At 38.2% G+C, this 26728-nt stretch overlaps 1 protein-coding gene across 2 annotated transcripts in view; it reads right to left on the bottom strand.

Moving 5' to 3' along the window:
* Positions 1–9612: 9612 nt before the first annotated feature.
* MAGT1 (magnesium transporter 1) overlaps positions 9613–26728 on the bottom strand; it is a 47982-nt gene continuing 30866 nt past the window's right edge. The window contains exons 6-10 of one of the 2 annotated variants that reach the window (XM_006051894.3): positions 26459–26548; positions 25758–25821; positions 18216–18290; positions 13124–13214; positions 9613–11861 (exon numbers count right to left, since the gene is read on the bottom strand). In XM_006051894.3, the coding sequence (XP_006051956.1) occupies positions 11846–11861; positions 13124–13214; positions 18216–18290; positions 25758–25821; positions 26459–26548 (336 nt within the window). In that variant the 3' untranslated portion in view covers positions 9613–11845. Of the gene's footprint in view, positions 11862–13123; positions 13215–16580; positions 17199–18215; positions 18291–25757; positions 25822–26458; positions 26549–26728 lie in introns of those variants that run through there. The other variant, XM_044937585.1, reaches the window with a different exon arrangement.

Genomic DNA, 26728 nt, shown 5'->3' on the forward strand with positions numbered 1-26728 from the left:
AGGGGCCGTGGCCGAGAGGAGATACCCCACGCCCTTAAGCCCGAGGCCAGGGGCGGCGGGCAGGAGGAGTTACCCCACGCTGGAGCCCAGGGGCAGCGGCCGGGAGGAGCAACCCCACGCTGTAGCTGTGCGGGCACAGGAGGGCCTAGAGGAGCTATCCCACGCTGAAGGTCAGGAAGGGCGGTGGTGAGGAGATACCCCTCGTCCAAGGTAAAGAGCATTGGCTGCGCTTTGTTGGAGCAGCCGTGAAGAGATACCCCACGCCCAAGGTAAGAGAAACCCAAGTAAGACGGTAGGTGTTGCAAGAGGGCATCACAGGGCAAAAACACTGAAACCATACTCACAGAAAACTAGTCAATCTAATCATACTAGGACCACAGGCTTGTCTAACTCATGAAACTAAGCCATGCCCATGGGGCAACCCAAGATGGGTGGGTCATGGTGGAGAGATCTGACAGAATGTGGTCCAATGGAGAAGGGAATGGCAAACCACTTCAGTATTTTTGCACTGAGAACCCCATGAACAGTATGAAAAGGCAAAATGATAGGATACTGAAAGAGAAACTCCCCAGGTCAGTAGGTGCCCAATATGCTACTGGAGATCAGTGGAGAAATAACTCCAGAAAGAATGAAGGGATGGAGCCAAAGCAAAAAGAATACCCAGCTGTGGATGTGACTGGTGATAAAAGCAAGGTCTGATGCTGTAAAGAGCAATATTGCATAGGAACCTGGAATGTCAGGTCCATGAATCAAGGCAAATTGGAAGTGGTCAAATAAGAGATGGCAAGAGTGAATATCGACATTCTAGGAATCAGTGAACTGAAATGGACTGGAATGGGTGAATTTAACTCAGGTGACCATTATATCTACTACTGCGGGCAGGAATCCCTCAGAAGAAATGGAGTAGCCATCATGGTCAACAAAAGAGTCCGAAATGCAGTACTTGGATGCAATCTCAAAAATGACAGAATGATCTCTGCTCGTTTCCAAGGCAAACCATTCAATATCACAGTAATCCAAGTCTATGCCCCAACCAGTAACGCTGAAGAAGCTGAAGTTGAACGGTTCTATGAAGACCTACAAGACCTTTTAGAACTAACACCCAAAAAAGATGTCCTTTTCATTATAGGGGACTGGAATGCAAAAGTAGGAAGTCAAGAAACACCTGAAGTAACAGGCAAATTTGGCCTTAGAATACGGAATGAAGCAGGGCAAAGACTAATAGAGTTTTGCCAAGAGAACGCACTGGTCATAACAAACACCCTCTTCCAACAACACAAGAGAAGACTCTACACATGGACATCACCAGATGGTCAACACCAAAATCAGATTGATTAGACTCTTTGCAGCCAAAGATGGAGAAGCTCTCTACAGTCAGCAAAAACAAGACCAGGAGCTGACTGTGGCTCAGACCATGAACTCCTTATTGCCAAATTCAGACATAAATTGAAGAAAGTAGGGAAAACCATAGACCATTCAGGTATGACCTAAATCAAATCCCTTATGATTATACAGTGGAAGTGAGAAATAGATTTAAGGGACTAGATCTGATAGACAGAGTGCCTGATGAGCAATGGAATGAGGTTCGTGACATTGTACAGGAGACAGGGATCAAGACCATCCCCATGGAAAAGAAATGCAAAAAAGCAAAATGGCTGTCTGGGGAGGCCTTACAAAGAGCTGTGAAAAGAACAGAAGCAAAAAGCAAAGGAGAAAAGGAAAGATATAAACATCTGAATGCAGAGTTCCAAAGAATAGCAAGAAGAAATAAGAAAGCCTTCTTCAGCGTCAATGCAAAGAAATAGAGGAAAACAACAGAATGGGAAAGACTAGAGATCTCTTCAAGAAAATCAGAGATACCAAAGGAACGTTTCATGCAAAGATGGGCTCGATAAAGGACAGAAGTGGTATGGACTAACAGAAGCAGAAGATGTTAAGAAGAGGTGGCAAGAATACACAGAAGAACTGTATAAAAAAGATCTTCACGACCAAGATAATCACGATGGTGTGATCACTGACCTAGAGCCAGACATCCTGGAATGGGAAGTCAAGTGGGCCTTAGAAAGCATCACTACAAACAAAGCTAGTGGAGGTGATAGAATTCCAGTTGAGCTATTCCAAATCCCTAAAGATGATGCTGTGAAAGTGCTGCACTAAATGTGCCAGCAAATTTGGAAAACTCAGCAGTGGCCACAGGACTGGAAAAGGTCAGTTTTCATTCCAATCTCAAAGAAAGGCAATGCCAAAGAATGCTCAAACTACCGCACAATTGCACTCATCTCACACGCTAGTAAAGTAATGCTCAAAATTCTCCAAGCCAGGCTTCAGCAATATGTGAACTGTGAACTTCCTGATGTTCAAGCTGGTTTTACAAAAGGCAGAGGAACCAGACATCAAATTGCCAACATCCTCTGGATCATGGAAAAAGCAAGAGAGTTCCAGAAAAACATCTATTTCTGCTTTATTGACTATGCCAAAGCCTTTGACTGTGTGGATCACAATAAACTGTGGGAAATTCTCAAAGAGATGGGAATACCAGACCACTGATCTGCCTCTTGAGAAATCTGTCTGCAGGTGAGGAAGCAACAGTTAGAACTGGACATGGAACAACAGACTGGTTCCAAACAGGAAAAGGAGTATGTCAAGGCTGTATATTGTCACCCCGCTTATTTAACTTATATGCAGAGTACATCATGAGAAACGCTGGACTGGAAGAAACACAAGCTGGAATCAAGATTGCTGGGAGAAATATCAATAACCTCAGATATGCAGATGACACCACCCTTATGGCAGAAAGTGAAGAGGAACGAAAAAGCCTCTTGATGAAGGTGAAAGTGGAGAGTGAAAAATTTGGCTTAAAGCTCAACATTCAGAAAACGAAGATCATGGCACCGGTCCCATCACTTCATGGGAAATAGATGGGGGAAACAGTGGAAACAGTGTCAGACTTTATTTTTCTGGGCTCCAAAATCACTACAGATCGTAACTGCAGCCATGAAATTAAAAGACGCTTACTCCTTGGAAGGAAAGTTATGACCAACCTAGATAGCATATCGAAAAGCAGAGACATTACTTGGCCAACAAAGGTTCATCTAGTCAAGGTTATGGTCTTTCCTGTGGTCATGTATGGATGTGAAAGTTGGACTGTGAAGAAGGCTGAGCACCGAAGAATTGATGCTTTTGAACTGTGGTGTTGGAGAAGACTCTTGAGAGTCCCTTGGACTGCAAGGAGATCCAACCAGTCCATTGTGAAGGAGATCAGCCCTGGGATTTCTTTGGAAGGAACGATGCTAAAGCTGAAACTCCAGTACTTTGGCCACCTCATGCGAAGAGTTGACTCATTGGAAAAGACTCTGATGCTGGGAGGGATTGGGGGCAGGAGGACAAGGGGACGACAGAGGATGAGATGGCTGGATGGCATCACTGACTTGATGGACGTGAGCCTGAGTGAACTCCGGGAGCTGGTGATGGACAGGGAGGCCTGGCGTGCTGTGATTCATGGGATTGCAAAGAGTCGGACATGACTGAATGACTGATCTGATCTGATCTGATCTGTGCTCTCTTTTGGAGAGACATGCTAAGTCAGACATGACTAAGTGACTGAACAACAAAATGATTCTATACTGATAAGAATAATTTGGCATTTTGGTACTTAAATGTCTCCCTTCCTGTACCTCCTAACCTCAAAAAAGTGATCAAACCCTTCTCTGTATCCATGATACAACACAGATTTTCCCCACTGGGATTACATTTGTTTATATGTTTTTTTTCCACCACAAGACTGCAAACACCCTGAGAATAAAGGTTTTTTCTTCTTTATTCAATCAGTGAAAATTCACCGCATGTGTACTATGCATGTATTTTCGAAAAGGAACAAACAAACATGAGTAAGGCAACACCTCTGTTCCCAAGGAACTTACAGTTTATGGGAGGGACAGGGCAATTACAAGATAGGATAACAGAGATGCACTGAAGAAGAAAAGAGCATAAAACTCAAACTGGGAGGTCAAGAAAGCTTCCTGGAATTTATAATTTTTGAGCTGTGTTTGGAATAGAGAAAACACTGCATTTATTTGAAGAGCATAAAAAGAACTTCAGACCCAAAGTTTTCTAGGTACAACTGCTGACCACAGAGCCACGGCCAGGCATGATATTAATAAATTGGAAGTTTCAGACCAAATGCATTATTTCTGAGTCTGGATGTTTTGGTGGAGCCAACATATCTTCATGAGTCTTTTTTTTTTTTTTTCCAGCTGAAAGTCATTGTTTAAAGAGTAGTCATTGAAATATACTAGTCACTGATTCTTCAGGCAGAGTTTACCTGTAAGTCCTTAAAAATGTCACCCAAAGTGTCTAAAGACGATACTTCAATATTTCCACCCTGAGTTACACTCTATTCAGCTGTACTCAATTTTCAGGACAATGATCAAATAAAAAGTGGTGTCAGTAAGGATATGTCAATATGACATTGGCACCAAGGCATTAGCACTTGTTTTCATTTTGAGTTGTAGTAAAACATACATAAAATATACTTTCTTACCATTTTTAAATGCACAGTTTAGTACTGTTAAGTTCATTCACACTGTTTTATGACCAACCTTCAGAATTCTTTTCATCTTGCATAACTGAAACTCTTAATTATAAACAACTCCCATTCCCCCTTCCCCAAGTCCCTACAATCTAGATATAAGGAAGCAATCAAGATAGACTCACTATGGTTTCCATTTCGTCAGGGAGTAATCTACATCCTGAGTGAAATTTAATCCACAGGGAATGTGCAACAAAATAGGAAACCTGTAGGCATTTCCTTGGAATAACCTTCAGGAAATCATTTCACCTCTCTAGGGCAGGTATTCTTTAGTAGTCAAAAGGAAGGTAGTATATTGAATGGTATCTAAGCTTCCCTTGGTTTTGATATTTTATAATATTAGCATACTATTACACTTGTTCATCTCATTCTTGCTAAAAATTTAATATAACCCACTTAAATCAAGATCTGATATTACCATAACCATGCCAAGTGTATTCTTTCTAAAATATTTCAATGCATATTATTAAAGTTTTCAGGTATAATGGCCCCCACAAGCATTTCACAGTGTCTTCAGAAATCTGACTACAAACCATCCTACATTTCAATTGATTTAATTCAACACCAACCGTGAATATCACAAATGATGTCTATTGAGATTTAAATGCATCTTTAATATTATACATCATGGAACAGCAGTGCTAGAAGTAACACTGAGGTGATTTAATCCAATGCACTGACATGAGAATAAAGAAACAGGTCTAGAGGTTCACTGCCTTGCCTGTGGTCAGACAGCTTTAGTCCGTACTTTGTCAGTAACAAAGTAAGGACTAAAAGTTGTTTAAAAGCCAGATTTCTTTACTTCCCACCCACTCCAGTGTTCTTGCCTGGAGAATTCCACGGACAGGGGAGCCTGGTGGGCTTCCGTCTATGGGGTCGCACAGAGTCGGACATGACTGAAGCGACTTAGCAGCAGTAGCAGCAGCAGCTGCCCAGTCTTATATAACCTGACTAGATTGATAGAGTGCCTGATGAACTATGGATGGAGGTTTGTGACATTGTACAGGAGAGGGATCAAGACCATCCTCATGGCAATGAAATGTAAAAAAGCAAAATGGCTGTCTGGGGAGGCTAACAAATAGCTGTGAAAAGAAAAGTGAAATGCAAAGGAGAAAAGGAAAGATATAAGCATCTGAATGCAGAGTTCCAAAGAAGAGCAAGGAGCGATAAGAAAGCCTTCCTCAGCAATCAATGAAAAGAAATAGAGGAAAACAACAGAATGGGAAAGACTAGAGATCTCCTCAAGAAAATTAGAGACACCAAGGGAACATTTCATGCAAAGATGGGCTCGATAAAGGACAGAAATGGTATGGACTAACAGAAGCAGAAGATATCAAGAAGAGGTGGCAAGAATACACAGAACTGTATAAAAAAAGATCTTCACGACCAAGATAATCACGATGGTGTGATCACTCACCTAGAACCAGATATCCTGGAATGGGAAGTCAAGTGGGCCCTAGAAAGCATCACTACAAACAAAGCTAGTGGAGGTGATGGAATTCCAGTTGAGCTATTTCAAATCCTAAAAGATGATGCTGTGAAAGTGCTGCACTCAATATGCCAGCAAATTTGGAAAACTCAGTACTGGCCACGGGACTGGAAAAGGTCAGTTTTCATTCCAATCCCAAAGAAAGGCAATGCCAAAGAATGCTTAAACTACCACACAATTGCATTCATCTCACACGCTAGCAAAGTGATGCTTAAAATTCTCCAAACCAAGCTTCAGCAATATTTGAACCGTGAACTTCCAGATATTCAAGCTTGTTTTAGAAAAGGCAGAGGAACCAGAGATCAAATTGCCAACATCCGCTGGATCATGGAAAAAGCAAGAGAGTTCCAGAAACACATGTATTTCTGCTTTATTGACTATGCCAAAGCCTTTGACTGTATGGATCACAATAAACTGTGGAAAATTCTCAAAGAGATGGGAATACCAGACCACCTGACCTGCCTCTTGAGAAACCTATATGTAGGTCAGGAAGTAACAGTTAGAACTGGACATGAAACAACAGACTGGTTCCAAAAAGGAAAAGGAGTACATCAAAGCTGTATATTGTCACCCTGTCTATTTAACTTTTATGCAGAGTACATCATGAGAAATGCTGGGCTGGAAGAAGCACAAGCTGGAATCAAGATTGCCAGGAGAAATATCAATAACCTCAGATATGCGGATGACACCACCCTTATGGCAGAAAGTGAACAGGAACTGAAAAGCCTCTTAATGAAAGTGAAAGAGGAGAATGAAAAAGTTGACTTAAAGCTCAACATTCAGAAAACTAAGATTATGGCATCTAGTCCCATCACTTCTTGGGAAATAGATGGGGAAACAGTGGAAACAGTGTCAGACTTTATTTTTGGGGGCTCCAAAATCACTGCAGATGGTGACTGCAGCCATGAAATTAAAAGACGCTTACCGCTTGGAAGGAAACTTATGACCAACCTAGATAGCATATTCAAAAGCAGAGACATTACTTTGCCAACAAAGGTCGGTCTAAGTCAAGGCTATGGTTTTTCCAGTGGTCATGTATGGATGTGAGAGTTGGACTGTGAAGAAGGCTGAGCGCCGAACTGATGCTTTTGAACTGAGGTGTTGGAGAAGACTCTTGAGAGTCCCTTGGACTGCAAGGAGATCCAACCAGTCCATTCTGAAGGAGATCAGCCCTGGGATTTCTTTGGAAGGAATGATGCTAAAGCTGAAACTCCAATACTTTGGCCACCTCATGCGAAGAGTTGACTCACTGGAAAAGACTCTGATGCTGGGAGGGATTGAGGGCAGGAGGAGAAGGGGACGACAGAGGATGAGATGGCTGGATGGCATCACCGAGTCAATGGACATGGGTTTGGGTGAACTCTGGGAGCTGGTGATGGACAGGGAGGCCTGGCGTGCTGCAATTCATGGGGTCGCAAGGAGTAGGACACGACTGACCGACTGAACTGAACTGAACCTGTCTGGGTAACTGTTTCAAATTAGTTAGTATCAAAAGGGAATTCAGTTCAGTTCAGTTGCTCAGTCGTGTCCGACTCTTTGCGACCCCATGTACGACAGCATGCCAGGCCTCCCTGTCCATCACCAACTCCCAGAGTCCACCCAAACCTATGTCCATTGTGTCAGTGATGTCATCCAAACATCTCATCCTCTGTTGTCCCATTCTCCTCCGGCCCTCAATCTTTCTCAGCATCAGGGTCTTTTCAAATGAGTCAACTCTCTGCATCAGGTGGCCAAAGTATTGGAGTTTCAGCTTCAAAATCAGTCCTTCCAAAGAACACCCAGGACTGATCTCCTTTAGAATGAACTGGCTGGATCTCCTTGCAGTCCAAGGCACTCTCAAGAGTCTTCTCCAACACCACAGTTCAAAAGCATCAATTCTTTGGCACTCAGCTTTCTTCACAGTGCACCTTTCACATCCATACATGACTACTGCAAAAACCATAGCCTTGATTAAACGGACGTTTGTTGGCAAAGTAACGTCTCTGCTTTTGAATATGCTATCTAGGTTGATCATAACTTTCCTTCCAAGGAGCAAGTATCTTTTAATTTCATGGCTGCAATCACCATTCACAGTGATTTTGCAGCCCAGAAAAATAAAGTCAGCCACTGTTTACCCATCTATTTGCCATGAAGTGATGAGACCAGATGCCATGATCTTTGTTTTCTGAATGTTGAGCTTTAAGTCAACTTTTTCACTCTCCTCTTTCACTTTCATCAAGAAGCTTTTAGTTCTTCTTCACTTTCTGCCATAAGGGTGATGTCATCTGCATATCTGAGGTTATTGATATTTCTCCGGGCAATCTTGATTCCAGCTTGTGCTTCTTCCAGCCCAGCATTTCTCATGATGTACTCTGCACAGAAGTTAAATAAGCAGGGTGACAATATACAGCCTTGACGTACTCCTTTTCCTATTTGGAACCAGTCGGTTGTTCCATGTCCAGTTCTAACTGTTGCTTCCTCACCTGCATACAGATTTCTCAAGAGGCAGGTCAGGTGGTCTGGTATTCCCATCTCTTTCAGAATTTTCCACAGTTTATTGTGATCCATACAGTCAAAGGCTTTGGCATAGTCAATAAAGCAGAAATAGATGTTTTTCTGGAACTCTCTTGCTTTTTCCATGATCCAGCAGATGTTGGCAATTTGATCTCTGGTTCCTCTGCCTTTTCTAAAACAAGCTTGAATATCTGGAAGTTTACGGTTCACGTATTGCTGAAGCCTGGCTTGGAGAATTTTAAGCATCACTTTACTAGCGTGTGAGATGAGTGCAATTGTGCGGTAGTTTGAGCATTCTTTGGCATTGCCTTTCATTGGGATTGGGATGAAAACTGACCTTTTCCAGTCCTGTGGCCACTGCTGAGTTCTCCAAACTTGCTGGCATATTGAGTGCAGCACTTTCACAGCATGATCTTTTAGGATTTGGAATAGCTCAACTGGAATTCCATCACCTCCACTAGCTTTGTTTTTAGTGATACTTGCTAAGGCACACCTGACTTCACGTTCCAGTATGTCTGGCTCTAGGTGAGTGTGAGGGATCACACCTTTGTGATTATCTGGGTCATGAAGATCTTTTTTATACAGTTCTTCTGTGTATTCTTGCCACCTCTTCTTAATATCTTCTGCTTCTGTTAGGTCCATACTATTTCTATCTTTAATCGAGCCCATCTTTGCATGAAATATTCCCTTGGTATCTCTAATTTTCTTGAAGAGATCTCTAGTCTTTCCCATTCTGTTACCTAGTCACAATATTCACTGACTAGGACAAAACGTAACAAACCAATGAAAACAGTCATTCATTTACATATCTTGATTGTTCTGACTAATCTAGAGGGTGACAGCATTAATAAAGGATAATGAATAGAATCCTGGAAGAAAGTATTTAAATTGAGAAATGCCTAAGTAAATTGGCCTACCAAATTACTGCCATTAGGACAATAGTAAATTTAATTATAATTTCAAAATGGAATATCCTAATATTATACTTCTAGTGTAGTGTTTTCAATTCACCCTTCTTTAGATGTTAACCAAAAACTCAGAATTTAGATTGTAGAAGTTTATTGATATGATCAAAAAGCAAACAGCCAGACATTTGTTTATCTCTGCCACTACAATGTATAATTTTGAATAGTATTTTAAAATGCATAACAAATAATATTTAAATCAATACTAGAAAAGTAAATTTAAGAATCTACTTAAGGCACTTCAGATAAAAGCTACTTTCAACATTTCCACAAAAGTAACACTATTCTAAGTATAGTAAATCTGCCCTCTACAGAGTTTAGCCAGAACACAACTTCTCTCCTTAAAGAAGAAGAATGTGCTCTTAAGAGAGACACAAAAAATACAAAGAACTGTCATTCTTCAATGCTCATTGCAAATTATCTGGAGCTATAGGTTACATGGCAGTAATATTCCCCTGGTTAGTCTGTACAAATCAGGGCATATTCATACAAGTCTCATAAGAATCACAGCGTAAATTTATTTGGCCTGAGACAAGTACAAAAACAGCAGATAAGGAATCCAGAATCACGCAATTTACAGTGGAGTAACAAAAATGGGCTCCAGGAGAGAGTAAATATCACCTCACCCACCAAATCTACTTAAAAAAAAAAAACAAACCAAAAGCCCCACATAGAACATTTCTTCATAGGCAACTATAATCATCTCTTTCTTTAAATGTCTATTATGTAAGATTTCTAGACCATGAGGGAGAGTATATTAGATGGTAAATAGTAGCAGGCAGTCACAATATTATCTTAATGTAATACTTCTAAGATTTCTTAAAATTTCTTCACAATTGGAATTTGCATATTTCTATAATAGTGGCATTTCTGGATACTCTTTACAGCCATGGAGGAGATTATAGCTATATCCACTGATAACCATCAACTTTCGTTCTTCACAGAAATTTGGTTAGCGCATATGCTTATTTTCATTGACAGAAAAAAGATCAAATTCAAACAGAACTTCTTCAAATGATAACTTTGTTTCTCCACATAAAGTGAGAAGACAAAGGTTAACATAATAGCAAGAAAACAGAACAGTTTACAAGAAAAATTTACTTTCTATTCATAAGCAACAACTTAATATTTCATCATTTTATTTTCCCAATCTAGGGGAGTCCTTTTCCTAAATACAAGGGTTAATAAAATGTGTTGTCACTGTAATACAGAAATTGATTTAACCAGATAAATCCATTTTTTTCTCTTAGGTACAAATGAAATAAGTGATAATCTCTGAGTTGCAGAAACATTTTGGTCAATTGTAAATTTACACTGATTTTAATACTAAGCTACATTTTTATTAGAGAGGGGCCCATCTTAAATAAAGGACTTCCCTGGTAGCTCAGACGGTAAAGTGTCTGCCTACAATGCGGGAGACCTGGGTTCAATCCCTGGGTCGGGAAGATCTCCTGCAGAAGGAAATGGCAACCCACTCCAGTATTCTTGCCTGGAAAATCCCATGGACGGTGGAACCTGGTAGGCTACAGTCCATGGGGTCGCAAAGAGTCGGATATGACTGAGCAACTTCACTTTCATCTCAAATAAATTAGGGAAACAGAATGAGCCTGAAATTGTTCCAAATATAGGCAGCTAACACCACACTCATGAAGAAATCATAATCCTGTATTTAGGAATACTTCTTAATGTCTACAGCTACCAAGAAACAAAGTCTGCACAGAATTTCAGGAGGGAAGATGGAGGACTGGCTAGTGATCTTTTTCTAAAGTCTAGATGTGTATGCTGAAGAATGGTGTTCCATTTTCAGAAGACACATAGCATATATGATTTCTCTGCTTAAAAGGAAAGATGTGTGAAGTATGCACATCCGTGCAACACTGGAAAAGCTAAGAATGGATTCCTGACGCTGTTATCAGTAACAGGCATATGCAAGAACACCTGGTCACAAGTCCCAACTACCTTTGGATAAGATAAAAAAATCACATGGCCAAAAGTTAAGCAACACAGTTTTGAACCTTGTTCTAATTAAAATGTAGTAGTTTTAAATTTTTTATAAAATTCCACTAAATTAAATGTTCCAGAAAGTTTACTGGGAAGGGAAGGTTAAGAGAAGAATTATATCCAAATACTTCATGAAAATTGCTTGTTAAGGCACTATACATCTTCTTTGGTTAAATGATTAACTATTTTAATCACGTGGAAAAAAAAGAGGTAATCCAAAATACATAAATTGCATTCTTCTTTTCACACACATATTTTTCATTTTTCAATTTCCATTACTCCAGTGTCTACATATTTCCGGAATCCTTTTTAACTCATCAGAAAGCTGAAACAAAAATATATACCAGTCTATTAATATCTAAAAGAAAAATAGTCTTTACCTCTAACAAATATCTTGATTTTATCAAAGCAGATTAAAGAACATCTGGGTACATGTATAATAAACTTTGAGTACCAATAACAAAAAGTAAGAGACACTGAGATGCTGAGGTAGTCTTAGAAGAAAAGGAAGTAGAAATAACCTCAAATTAAAATATCTCCTGAAGAGATACCAATTAATAACTGAATTAACCACAGTGATCAAATAATAGAAATACCAGAAAGATTACCCCTGCATCCCAATTAGTATTCTATAGGGGATAAATTATTTTAAAATACATATAGACAGAAGAATAAAAGTATAGAGCTGGAGGATTTAGTCAAGGATCAAAGTTCTAATAGGTTTTAATCTTTAGAATTAAACAAGTTTGAAAGAAATGCAAAAGGAGATTAATTTAAGTTGTTCACTGATTAAAATACATTTAGAAATGTTACAATATAATGAGCCGGCCAGGGAGTTATTCAAAATTATCTACTAAAAACTTCTGTTGAAAATACGAAGAATGAATTTGTGTCTCAAAAATATCACTTGATATACTTTACGTTTAGTGTTCATGATCCTTTATAAAACAAAGCAATGTTGTATTAAAACAAGAATTGTAATAAATGGCACTCAGATTATAAAACTAACTCATGATATTGCCTGTTGTGTACAGGTACATTTCTTTTGGCTATTAACAGAATAAAATCAAGAAGTTATAACTAGGAGAATAATTTCTTCTCTGAGCTTTAGAGATCACTATGAATATTTCAAGTCTATTAGACCTTCTTAAACACTCTTTCTTATTCTACAGTCTACAAATTGGATTCTTTTCAAATGTTCTGTTTATTCTACCTAAACAGCCTGAAAAACAGAGTGAGAAGTTTTGGAAAAAACATTAAAAAATAATTTGTCCTCAAAAAGATGTAAAGTATGCAAATAAGGAACTGTGCGAGGGTATGAAATGTTCTAATCATTATGTGTTTGATAGATTTCTAGGTTAAATTAAATGATGTCAGAATAGTCCTGAATGATTTTCCTGAGAAATCACGTAGTTTTATTCAGTATATCATAATTATTATAATTTCTATATGCAACATAACTCAATTAAAGCCTATCTCTATGTCAGAAGCTAGAGTAATCTGGAGGTAAAGTAAAAAAACTATATAGCACATCAACTCTAATCATTGAAAGCATAGGTAATCACTATACAAATGAAAAAATAATACCTATATGGATATCCGTGATACTTTGATCTGAAAATAGAGAGCATCCAACTGAAGAATAATACAACAAGTCCAATACCAGCCACACACATTACTGCAGAAAAATAAAAGGAGAGTAAAATGAGCATGTTAAACACAGTAAAGAGTAAGAACATAAATTTTAGGCTACACTTCTTTTTTTTTTTTTTTTTAGGCTACACTTCTAAGTAAAATGCAAGGGCTGTATCTACTGGTAAGTCTAAACTACAACAAATTTCATTCCCATTCTTATATCTTCAGGAGTCTGCCTTCACCTTTAATTTGCTCTATTACACTATAATGGAGCAGACTCTTGGAGGGCACAAACAAAACCTTGTGCACACCAGAAGCCAGGAGAAAGAAGCAGTGCCCCCATAAGAGACTGAATCAGACTTGCCTGTGAGTGTCCAGGAGTCTCCAGTGGAGGCACAGTTGACAGTTCGGCCTCAAACAACAGTAAGGAAACACAGCCCCACCCATCAACAGAAAATTTGATTAAAGATTTACTGGCCCCACCCATCAAAACAAGACCCATTTTCCCCCACAGTCTGTCCTTCCCATCAGGAAGCTTCTGGAATCCTCATCCTTATTCATCAGAGGACAGACAGAATGAAAACCACAATCACAGAAAACTAACCAAACTGATCACATAGAGCACAGCCTTGTCTAACTCAATGAAACTATGAGCCATGCCGAGTAGGGCCAACCAAGATGGACGGGTCATGGTGGAGAGTTCTGACAAAATGTGGTCCACTGGAGAAGGAAATGACAAACCACTTCAGTATTCTTGCCTTGAGAACTCCATAGACAGTATGAAAAGACAAAAAGATTATGACATTGAAAGATGAACTCCCCAGGTCGGTAGGTGCCCAATATGCTACTGGAGAAGAGTGGAGAAATAATGCCAGAAACAATGAAGAGACGGAGCCAAAGCAAACACAATTCCAGTTGTGGATGTGACTGGTGATGGAAGTAAAGTCCGATGCTGTAAAGAACAATATTGCATAGAAACCTGGAATGTTAGGTCCATGAATCAAGGCAAATTGGAAGTGGTCAAACAGGAGATGGCAAGAGTGAACATTGACATTTTAGGAATAAGTGAACTAAAATGGACCAGAATGGGCAAATTTAATTCAGATGACCATTATATCTACTACTGTGGGTGCAAGAATCCCTTATAAGAAATGGAGCAGCCCTCATAGTCAACAAAAAAGTCTGAAATGCAGTACTTGGGTGCAATCTCAAAAATGAAAGCATGATCTCTGTTCATTTCCAAGGCAAACCATTCAGTATCATAGTAATCCAAGTCTATGCACCAACCACTAATGCTGAAGAAGCTGAGGTTGAACAGTTCTATGAGGATCTACAAGACCTTCTAGAACTGATACCAAAAAAGATGTCCTTTTCATCATAGGGGACTGGAATGCAAAAGCAGGAAATCAAGAAACACCTGGAGTAACAGGCAAGTTTGGCCTTGGAGTACAAAATGAAGCAAGGCAAAGGCTAAAAGAGTTCTGCCAAGAGAACGCACTGGTCATAGCAAACACCCTCTTCCAACAACAGAAGAGAAAACTCTACACATGGACATCACCAGATGGTCAATACCAAAATCAGATTGACTGTATTCTTTGTACCCAAAGATGGAGAAGCTCTATAAAGTCAGCAAAAAAGAAGACTGGGAGCAGACTGTGGCTCAGATCATGAACTCCTTATTGCCAAATTCAGACTTAAACTGAAGAAAGTAGGGAAAACTACTAGACCATCCAGATATGATGTAAGTCAAATCCCTTACGATTTATACAGTGGAAGTAAGAAATAGATTCAAGGGATAAGATCTGATAGACAGAGTGCCTGAAGAACTATGGACAGAGGTTCGTGACATTGTACAGGAGGCAGTGATCAAGACCATCCCCAAGAAAAACAAATGTAAAAAGGCAAAATGGTTGCCTGAGGAGGCCTTACAAATAGCTGAGAAGAGAAGCTAAAGGAAAAGGAGAAAAGCAAAGATATACCCATCTGAATGCAGAGTTCCAAATAGCAAGGACAGATTAAGAAAGCCTTCCTCAGCAATAAATGCAAAGAAATAGAGGAAACAGAATGGGAAAGACTAGAGATCTCTTCAAGAAAATTAGACTTGCCAAGGGAACATTTCATGTAAAGATGGGCACAATAATGGACAGAAACCTTATGGACCTAACAAAAGCAGAAGATAATAAGAGGTGGCAAGAATACACAGAAGAACATCCAGTCCCATCACTTCATGGCAAATAGATGGGGAAACAATGGAAATAGTGACAGGCCTTTACTTTCTTGGGCTCCAAAATCACTGCAGATTGTGACTGAAGCCATGAAATTAAAAGACACTTGCTCCTTGGAAGAAAAGCTATGACCAACCTATACAGCATATTAAAACAGAGACATTACTTTGCCGACAAAGGTCCATCTAGTCAAAGGTATGATTTTCCCACTAGTCATGTATGGATGTGAGAGTTGGACTATAAAGAAAGCTGAGGGCCAAAGAATTGATGCTTTTGAACTGTGGTGTTGGAGGATTCTTGAGAGTCCCTTGGACTGCAAGGAGATCCAACTAGTCAATCCTAAAGGAAATCAGTTATGAATATTCATTGGAAGGACTGAGGCTGAAGCTCCAATACTTTGGCCACATGATGTGAAGAACTAACTCATTGGAAAAGACCCTGATGCTGGGAAAGATTGATGGCAGGAGGAGAAGGGGATGACAGAAGATGAGATGGCTGGATGGCATCACAGACTCAATGGACATGAATTTGAGCAAGTTCTGGGAGATGGTGATGGACAGGGAAGGCTGGCATGCTGCAGTCCATGGAGTCACAGAGTGTCGGACATGACTGAGCAACTGTACTGAACTGAACACTATAATAGAATAGTTCTATTTACACTTGTGTAATTTAATTGTGTGAAATAATGAATTCCATTAAACACCACCACAGAATTTAGTGTTAGAAACACTGTTTTACAACTGACAAGAAAATAACTCACTCTTTTAAAACAATTTGTTTTTTAATCAAAGGATAATTGCTTTAATATACTCACTTTTTAAACTTCTTTTAAGTCCTTATTATGTATGGCCTTATTGTATTATTGATAAATATTGACTTAAAGACATCTGGTAATATCATTCTGACAGCCTTAGTTGAAAGTACTTTATTCGTGAACACTGCTTGTATGAGGACATCCTTCAACTCAGATTACTTATTTGAATTATGAGGGGAAAAAAAACCCTGATTCCTACCCCCAAATTCATAGCTCTCTATGCTCTGGTTCAGCATAGCAGTTACCAACCTTTACCCTAGACGATGACCCTACAATGCTCAAGTATGATTCCCATAACATGAGAATTTTTAAATCCCTGGACTAAGACTGGCTAAGAAGCAGAGAGGTAGGTGTGGAAAAGCATGGAAGCTCTAGGGAAACATTTATTGGACAATACTAATGACAATTTTTAGTTTTGTTATACTTAGAGAATAATCCATTTTCCCTTTACAATTCTCACACAATATGATTAGGGGCCAAAAATTTAAATCTTAAATAATTTTTTATGAGTATTAACACATGCTCTTTGTAGAAGTCTTTTTTTCTTCCTAATCAAATGCACATATACATGTATATATAGCTTCACCCCGAATATATATTTGTATTCTAATTTTTTCACATATCTAAAAGTGCTTAGGAAAGTTCTTGATATATAATAAGTGCTAAAGAAATATTTATTATTAATATTTGTGATAATTTCATTAATTACAATCTTAGAAATAGATCAAATTGTGACTAACTTAATATATGTCACCAAAATGTTTTACAACTTAAATTCATCCCAGCATTGCAGTAGTACCCAGATGGCCTTTCTCCAAAAATGAATACTGAAATAGGCATTTTTTCAAAAGTCAGGAATTAAAGGATGTATATTGACTGGATGAAAAATTGCTACATTAGCTCTATTTTTCTAATATGTAAAACTTCATTTCAATGCAACAGAAAAATTATCTCCCAAATTCAAAATCCAATATCATCATCTTTTTTCCTAGAAGGAAAAAGTAGATAGATTTATTAACCTAGGTTAATTTTGATGACATTTAACTCTTTAACCATAAAATAAAAACTCAAACTGACTTCATGTTAAGTAAATTACATTGTTAGCATTTCTTTGTAACAAATATCAGCATATGAAAATTCTAATATATAAAAAGTCCATGCAAACCAACAGGAAAAGGAGTAACATACATAAATGGCAAAAGACAAAAAGGTATTTTAGACAAAGGAAAACAAAACAGCTAATAAACATCTAAGAAAATATTCAACTACAGTAATAAACAAAGAAGTACAAAATAATATAACATTTCCCCTTTATCTGATTAGCAAATACACACTTACATACATATTTTTAATAAAGTTCTCTAATGTTGATAAAAAGTTACAGTGAAAACAAGCATTCTGAAATGCCACTAATAGGAATCTAAACTATTAAACATTTGGGTAAAGAATTTGGCATCATCAGCTTAAAACATCAAGATAACTGAAAATACTCATACACAGGACCACACAGTCATACTACTTTAAGGAATTAATATGAAAAGAAGATAAAGTTTAATATATACCATAATAGTCACTAAATAACTATTCATTATAATGAAAAGAAAAAACTAAATGTTTAACAAAATCAGAATGGTTAAATAAATAGCATAAACAATAAATTAAAAATTATGTGTGGGAAAATATTAGTGAAATATTTTAACTCCAATTAAAAAAGGGGGTATAAGATTAAAAATATTATACATAAGTTGAAAAGATGTTTTTAGAAATGGAAGAAACTTGTATTACAATGTTAAAATTATTAGCTTTTTAATGGTGGAATAATGGGTAACTCCCCCTCCAAATGTTTCATTCTCTTACTTCCCCCAACACTTTCTACAATGAGCACATATTACTTTTATAATAGTGAAGTAAAATAATATAACTAAGAGGAGAAGTGATTAAGAGGATATTCCTTTTTTCCGTATAAAGGCAGAACTGCTACATCTTGGCATATTATATGACTTACTCTTTCGCTTTCCGATATCCATGTCAGATGTAGCAGCTTCACATAAAAGCACCATCCCTAAGGTAACCCCACCATCTTAGAAAAATCGTTTAAGGAGAAATTCACAGAGAGAAATAACACAAACTTTAATATTCCTAGAATAATATAGACTGAATAAATATATAAACCTTCAATTCAATTACAAAAATTATAAGTAATTAAAAAAATTGTATTCAGGTAGAACTGATTTACAATGTTGTGTTAGTTTCAAGTGTGCAGCAAAGTGAATCTGTTATACATATATCCACTCTTTTTCAGATTCTTTTTTCCCATATAGGCCACTACAGGGCATTGAGTAGAGCTCTCTGTGCATTGCAGTGAAAGTGAAAGTCCCTTAGTCACGTCCGCCTCTTTGTGACCCCGTGGACTGTATAGTCCATGGAATTCTCAAGGCCAGAATACTAGAGTGGGTAGCCTTTCCCTTCTCCAGGGGATCTTTCCAACCCAGAGATCAAACCCACGTCTCCTTTTACTGTAGGTGGATTCTTTACAAGCTGAGCCACCAGGGAAGCCCATACAGTGTTATACAGTAGGTCCCTATTATCTATTTTACATATAGTAGTGTGTATATGTCAATCCCAATCTTCCAATTTATCCTCCCCATAACCAAGTAATCATGTGCCTATATAGTATGACAATTATTTACTATGAAGATATAATAAAAAATTAAGGTTAGAAAATTACTTCATTTGTACAAATAAAAACTGATATTTTAAACAAATGTCCCACTATAACTTATAGATAAAACATGAGTTTTCCTCTAAAATTGTACTTTGAAATAAACTTCTGAAACATTCTTCCAACTATTGAGTCAATTTTGTATACATTAAAATAAATTAAGTAGCCATTTTGAATATTTCAACTACTTGCCAAAAAAGAACACATTTGAAATGTACACCATTTAGAGAAAACAGCAACTAACTTTTATTTGAAAAATAACTTAACAAATATTTTTTAGAATTTCAACAATTAACCTCAAAGCACAAATTACTACTAAACTACTTAAACTGTCCTATTTTAATAAAAAAAGAAAATCCTATGAGCCATGACTTCACTTTTATTCACCTTAATATAGAAGCTACATAAATACAAAATAGATGTACTCTTGCAAATAGGTAGTACATGGCTTGGTTGAACAGTAAAATAAGAAAAATCAAAAAAAAAAAAAAAGAAAAATCAAATTCTGAAACAAAATAAAATGTGTTCAAGTAGAAAAGAGAGATTCACCCTGCAGTTTGGTGAATACAAAGATTAATTTAAAATGCTCATATTAATTATTCATATACACATGCACATTGTATGCTATCTCATGTGGGTAAAAATAAGCAGAAAGGGGAAAATAGGTGTTCAGATAAGGCCTGAATTTATAATTGGCTCTAAATTTGTCTGTTCATCCTTTCATTACCATTTTACATACTCTTTTTAATAGTCTCTTCTTAGGGATGATACTCATTCATGGTTTTGTTGCTTAGCTAAGTTGTTTTCCTCAGTGATCTTTTTTTCTTACTAGGATTCTTTATTATACACCTTACTAGTGTTCTGTATATTATACACCTATACATACAGTGATGACTTTATTATTTTGGGCTCCAAAACCACTGCAGATGGTGATTGCAGCCATGAAATTAAAAGACGATTGCTCCTTGGAAGGAAAGTTATGACCAACCTAGATAGCATGTTAAAAAGCAGAGACATTGCTTTGCCAAAAAAGGTCTGTCTAGTCAAGGCTATGGTTTTTCCAGTGGTCATGTATGGATGTGAGAGTTGGACTGTGAAGAAAGCTGAGTGCCAAAGAATTGATGCTTTTGAACTGTGGTGTTGGAGAAGACTCTTGAGAGTCCCTTGGACTGCAAGGAGATCCAACCAGTCCATCCTAAAGGAGATCAGTCCTGGGTGTTCATTGGAAGGACTGATGCTGAAGCTGAAACTCCAGTACTTTGGCCACCTCATGTGAAGAGTTGACTCATTGGAAAAGACCCTGGTGCTGGGAGGGATTGGGGGCAGGAGGAGAAGGGGACGACAGAGGATGAGATGGCTGGATGGCATCACCAACTCGATGGACATGAGTTTGGGAAAACTCTGGGAGTTGGTGATGGACAGGGAGGCCTGGTATGCTGTGATTCATGGAGTCGCAAAGAGTTGGACACGACTGAGCAACTGAACTGAATTGAACTGAACTGATGCATACTTATATGCAGGTATGCATAAAGATGGGCTTCCCAGGTAGCTCAGTTGGTTAAGAATCTGCCTACAATGCAGGAGACCCCAGGTTGATTCCTGGGTTGGGAAGATGGCCTGGAGAAGGGATAGGCTACCCACTACGGTATTCTTGGGCTTCCCTAGTGGCTCAGCTGGTAAAGAATCTGCCTGCAATGTGGGAGACCTGGGTTCGATCCCTGGGTTGGGAAGATCCCCTGGAGGAGGGTATGACAACCCACTCCAGTATTCTTGCCTGGAGAATCCTCATGGACAGAGGAGCCTGGTGGGCATCACAAAGAGTTGGACACAACTGAGTGACTAATACACGCACATGCATGAAGATTGATCATTTCTAAAGGCTCTGGCTATAGACACTCTGATTAATGGTCGAGACTTGTTTTTGGACTAGTTTGCTTCTGTATCATGGTCTAGAGCTTTCCATCTTACACTATACCATCAAGGTCTTCGTGTGCTGTTGTTCTTAGCTATCAAGAGCTATGATGCACTTCCATATGTATTGGTTTATTTCATTTATAGACTCTTTAAACTTATTTCATTTATAGACTCTTTAAACTTTTACTAACACTGTCTATTATAGGCAGGCACTATTAGTTGGAGTTACAAAGTTAGAGGAAATATAGACCATTCCTTGAACAAGTTTACACTCTAGTAGGGTATACAAACAATAAATAGTAAATAATTACATAATCATCTTACCCTGAGAGAACTGAATAGAAAATAGAGGAGGTGTTATTACATAATAAACAGGAACTAGGCTATTAAACAAGCTAGTAGATTTGTGGTTCAAGGTGGCAGAGTAGGAAGGAGAATGTAGAGCTCACCTCTCCCCAATACACATGCCAAAAATACATCTATACTGGAATAATTCTCATGGAAAACTAACTGGACACTGGTAGAAGAAATCCTATACAACCGAAACTGCAAGAAACATCTCCATGTAACCAGCAAAGTGTCAGCTTAGGACCTACCAACCTCAGAGGGATCTGTAATGAAGAGAAGGTCCACACAGGCAGATCCTCACTCTGGGGAGCGATCACGTGGAGCCACAATCTGAGTATCCCAGTCCTTGCCTTCTCGGAAATCCACTGGGACAGACAAAAGGGCGAGAGGAGCCTAGACTCTACTTGCACGGAGCACACACATGATGGCAGAGTGGACAGAGCCTTGCACTGCTGGCTGTCACCTCACCACGACTCCAAACTGAAGGGGCGGAGAAGACCCTGGCTGTGTTCATTCCAGACCACAGCCTGGCGTGAGACCTGGGCAAAGACTCGGTCTAACTATACAGAGACATATCAGGTTGCCTGGGGTGGTGCTACAAGAACAGGCAGCAGCTAAGTGCTGAAATACCAGGCAGAGAAACTCAGGGACAGGACTCATGTAGGACAGACTGGAGGGCCTGGGGTATGGTCTGGGTGTACACAGTGGTTCTATCCCAGCTGTGCTCAGCCTCCACCCACTCCACACCACAGCTTAGCCCTTGATCTGAGACAGACAGGTCCTGGGAGAAGACTGCCACAGAGGCAGCCCAGATCTCTTGTGGCAGTGCAGCCATCTCAATTCCTGCAGCCACAATGCCCCAGTCCCCAGCCTATTCCTCACCACAGCCTTGCACTAGATCTGGGACAAACACAACAAAGGGACACAACCTTGTGCTGCTTCTGAGTGGAACCACAGACACTTACACAGACAGCATATAAGTCCTCTGTGACTGCACAGGCCTCACTTGCTTCAGCAATCACCTCTTTTGGGGCAGGGCATGCATTCAAGGGCAATAGAGCCTGATTAAACCTGAACTTCAGGGCTTCTACTCCAACAACTGAGGAGCAGACCCTATCCCTGACAGGACAGTGACAACCACAGAGCAGGGAGGAAGCTCTGCCTCAGTCTAGCACAGGCTCCAGATACTCCAACACCAATCACATCCCCTATCAAGGGGACAATCGCCAGCACACCCTGAGGGAAGACGTGGCTGGCGTCCATACCAAAACTACCTTGCAGCAGAAACACTGGACATACACAGTCTACATAGGGATGCTCCCACTTAAAAACACCCCTTTAACATCACAGTAGATAATTTTTTCTCCTAAAGTCATAGAGACAGAGAAAGATAAGTAAAATGAAAAGGCAAAGTCCAATGGTTAAGACTTCAAATTTCTACTTCAGGGGGCACGGGTTTGATCCTTAGCCAGGGAACTAAGATCCTGCATGCAGCAAGTGCAGCAAAAAAAAAAAAAAACCTAAAACACAGGGCAGAGGAACTACTTCCAATTAAAGAACAGCAGAAATCCCCTGAAAGAAAAAATAATGAAATAGAGCTCACCAGTCTACTAGACCCCAAGTTCAAAAAGGTAGTAATAAAAAGAACTGATTTAAGAAAGATGATGGCTAGAAATGCAGATCATTATAACAAGGAACTAGATAAAGAGAGGATTCTAAAGGCAGCAAGAGGGAAAAAGAGAGTCAGTTACAAGAGAATGCCAATAAGGCTATCAGCTGATTTCTTTGTAGAAACACTGCTAGAAGGGAGTGGGATGATATATTCAAAGTTCTGTGAGGGAAAAACCTAAAACCTAGGGTACTATACTCAGCAAGATTATCATTTAGAATAGAAGGAGAGAGAAACAATTTCTCAGACAAGTGAAAACTAAAAGAATTCAGCAATACTAAACCTACCCTAAAAGAAATATTGACATGTTTTCTCTAAATAGAAAAGAAGAAAGTATATATGGGAAAGGGAAAAAGTCACATTAAGAAAGGCAAATATATAGAAGGATTTAAGATCACTTAAATAAACCAGTATATAGATTTAAAAAGCAATTTAAAAATTGTAAAAGTGATTATAACTATAATAAACAGTAAAAGGATAAGCATGAAGATGTAAAACAGGACACCAAAATCACAAAATGTGGGGGAGGGGAGTATATGCACATATATGAATACATATATATATATATATATATACACATACACATACATATATACATAAAAAGGGCTTCCCTGGTGGCTCAGATAGTAAAGAATCTGCCTGCAATGCAGGAGATCCAGGTTCAATCTCTGGATCAAGAAGATCCTCTGGAGAAGGGAATAACTACCCAATCCAGTATTCCTGCCTGGAGAATCCCATGGACAGAGGAACCTGGTGGGCTACAGTCCGTGGGGTCACAAAAAGAGTCACAAACAACTGAGCAACTAAACATGAGCATGGTACATAATATATATATAAATCCACGTAAGAAACAGAAACAGGCTCATAGGCATAGAAAACAAACTTGATTATGAAAGGGGAGAGGGAGGGAAGGACAAATTAGGGGTACAGGATTAACAAATACAAACTACTATCTATAAAATAGATAAGCAACAAGGATTTATTATATTCAATATCCTGTAATAACCTATAATGGAATATAACCTAAAAAAACCTGAATCACTATCTGTATACCTGAAACCAACACAATATTGTAAATCAATGATACTTCAATAAAAAATAAAAATAAAAGAGCCAGTAAAATAAAGCGTATCATAGATGATAAAGACAAAGATATTTGTATAAAATGAAGCATAATTACAGAATTCTAAAGAAATGTTTAAGTTACTTTGATTATTATTGTCCAAACTATATTTAAACAATTTATTTTCCTACTGAAAGAGCAGTTTTAAAAAATAATACGTAACAATAATTAGGACTTTCCAGGGGTAGCAGAGTACATATGTATTTCCCTACCTTCTATTGGGGGGTGGCTGTGCTGTGGGGCATGTGGGATCTTAGTTTCCTGGTCAGGCATGGAGCTTGTGCCCCCTGCAATGGAAGCATAGAGTCTTAACCACTGAACTGTCAGGGAAGTCCATCAGTTATTTTTATGTGTAAGAAAATATTTTTTGCAATATTCACCAATAGAGAATAATTGAATTATGACATATCCATTATGGACTTCCCTGGTGGCTCAGATAGTAAAGAATCTGCCCATAATGCGAGAGACCTGGGTTTCATTCCTGGGTTGGGAAGATCCCCTGGAGGACATTTAATAATGGTGACTATTTTCCTTTTCCTTGCTTATATTTTCTTATTTTTCTGTAATTCTCATGCATTTTCATACTACGAAGGCCATACAATTTAGTAAATGCTTATAATACACTAAAAAACTAAACTGTATGAAAAGTATGTCTATAACTACAAAAAATGGAATTCCTCTAAATCATCCAGATGACACAAAGCAGGGCAAATGACATTACCATCAAGTCACTGGGCAGATTCTCTAACCGTCTGGGCTACAACTAATTCCAATATGTCAATATCAGGACTCCTTGCCTGAGAAGCACAACCTGAGAAGCACAACCTAAACATTACATCTGTTTACCTTGTTGATTTGTTTCACAGAGTCACTGCTTATGCATTCAGGTAGGTAAACTATGCTCAGTAATACTAAGAAATGTATACTCTTACCTATCTGATATCACTGTTATCTACCCTTGCAGCTTACAGAGAAATCTATTTTCAGATGTGAGAAATCTGTCCTATGGGACAGAGGACGGGAAAACACACATATAAAGTAGCTGCATAGTTCACAGGAAATAATATTTCTCCCTAGGACATGCTGAAGCTGTAAATGTCAAAACAAACTCCATCTTTGAGTAACTACTGCTTTCCTACTCAATGAGGAACACTGTAATCTAAAATCATAAACTTATTCAAACTACATAAGTAAGAAGGAAATATTCCATTCTTACCTGGAGAATTTAAGTCACTCGATCTACAAGTACAATTTCTAAGTAGCCTCAATTCAGAACCAAAGTGACAGAGCTTCAAAAAAGGAGTTTCTGAAAACAAACTGTACATTTATCTGAACTTTGTAGTTTCCAGGAAACAAAATCCTGGATCCACTTCAGTCCAGACTTGACATTGACCTCTTTACACTTAGCCTGGCTTTGCTTTGAGCTCATCAAAACATTGCTTCATTTACATTTCATCTAAGCACTATCTTTCCTTAAGTCCTATTAACAACTCTATCTTTCCATAGGTAAGAAATCACATGGTTCCTCTGATTTATAGTCCCCCTTGTAGCAATGATCTAATAAACTTGGCTTTATCAGACTGCAGGTTTGTCCCTAGAGGTCTTCAGTTGATCAGGCTATGGCAAGTGATACAGTAATATAATTTCAAAGATATTATGACTTGCATTAATGAGACAGCAGCCTCAACCAAATGTTACAGAGAAAACACTGGAAAGTCAGAAAATAGACAAATTAAAATGTGGCACCAAGAACTTATTATAAAGAGGATACTGAACAGAAGAACAATGTGTGTTTCAGCTACAAATTGAGCTTGGCTGCTTCCATGGATATAATTCTGGGGGAAAAAAAGACAAAATTTAATCTTTAAATAAATGTTAAAATTTGATAATGTAATCCTAAAATTGGCTATTTTTAAACACTATGAAATTATTAATTCATCTGATGTATGTAAACATTGGATCTGTAGAATTCACCTGTAAAAAGTTTGACTAAAATAAATGCTATTTCTGTGTTATTTATTATTTATTCATACTTATATTTATTTGTACTTATTCACTATACTTATACTATGTTTTCAACAAATGAGAAAACTAGTATTTTAGTGTATAAGACCATGAGGTAAAATAATATAAACTCCATGAAAACAGGGACTACATTTTTCTTATCACTTTATCTAATAATACCTAGTACAGTGCCTAGAAACAGTAAATGGTCAAGTACTTGATCAATTATTCTATTTAGTTGCACTGGCTTTCATTCTTAGCCAGCTTACTCAAAAGGGATTTAAAAAAAAAGTCCCCCTTTTGAGAGTATGGCATAGTCTTTTTAGCAATCGAAGTTCATTAATACAGAGCGATTGAAAAGTCAAAACTAAATTGAGTTCCTTCATACACTAGCACTGATCTAACAGGATATTAATCATTAAGGTTAACTTTGGTATATAATGTAAAGAAATCCTGGACTTCCCTTACCACATGTCCCGTGTGGGGATTCTTATGAGCATATGGTGGTCCTCTTATATGGTTCCACATTTGACCAGATGTCATAGCAAGCACAAAACACTAGGAAACAAAAAAATAATGAAATACTCATAATATGGTATGGTCCCACTTTAATTAAATTAACAGGTATATGAAAAGTATATCCTCTCAAGTAATACATGAAAAAAATTTTTCCATAAATGACAAAAAAGCTTATATTTCATCATAAGGATCACAAGAATCAATATTTACTTTGAAAGG

Source organism: Bubalus bubalis, chromosome X (assembly GCF_019923935.1).
Source record: "Bubalus bubalis isolate 160015118507 breed Murrah chromosome X, NDDB_SH_1, whole genome shotgun sequence".
NCBI lineage: Eukaryota > Metazoa > Chordata > Mammalia > Artiodactyla > Bovidae > Bubalus > Bubalus bubalis.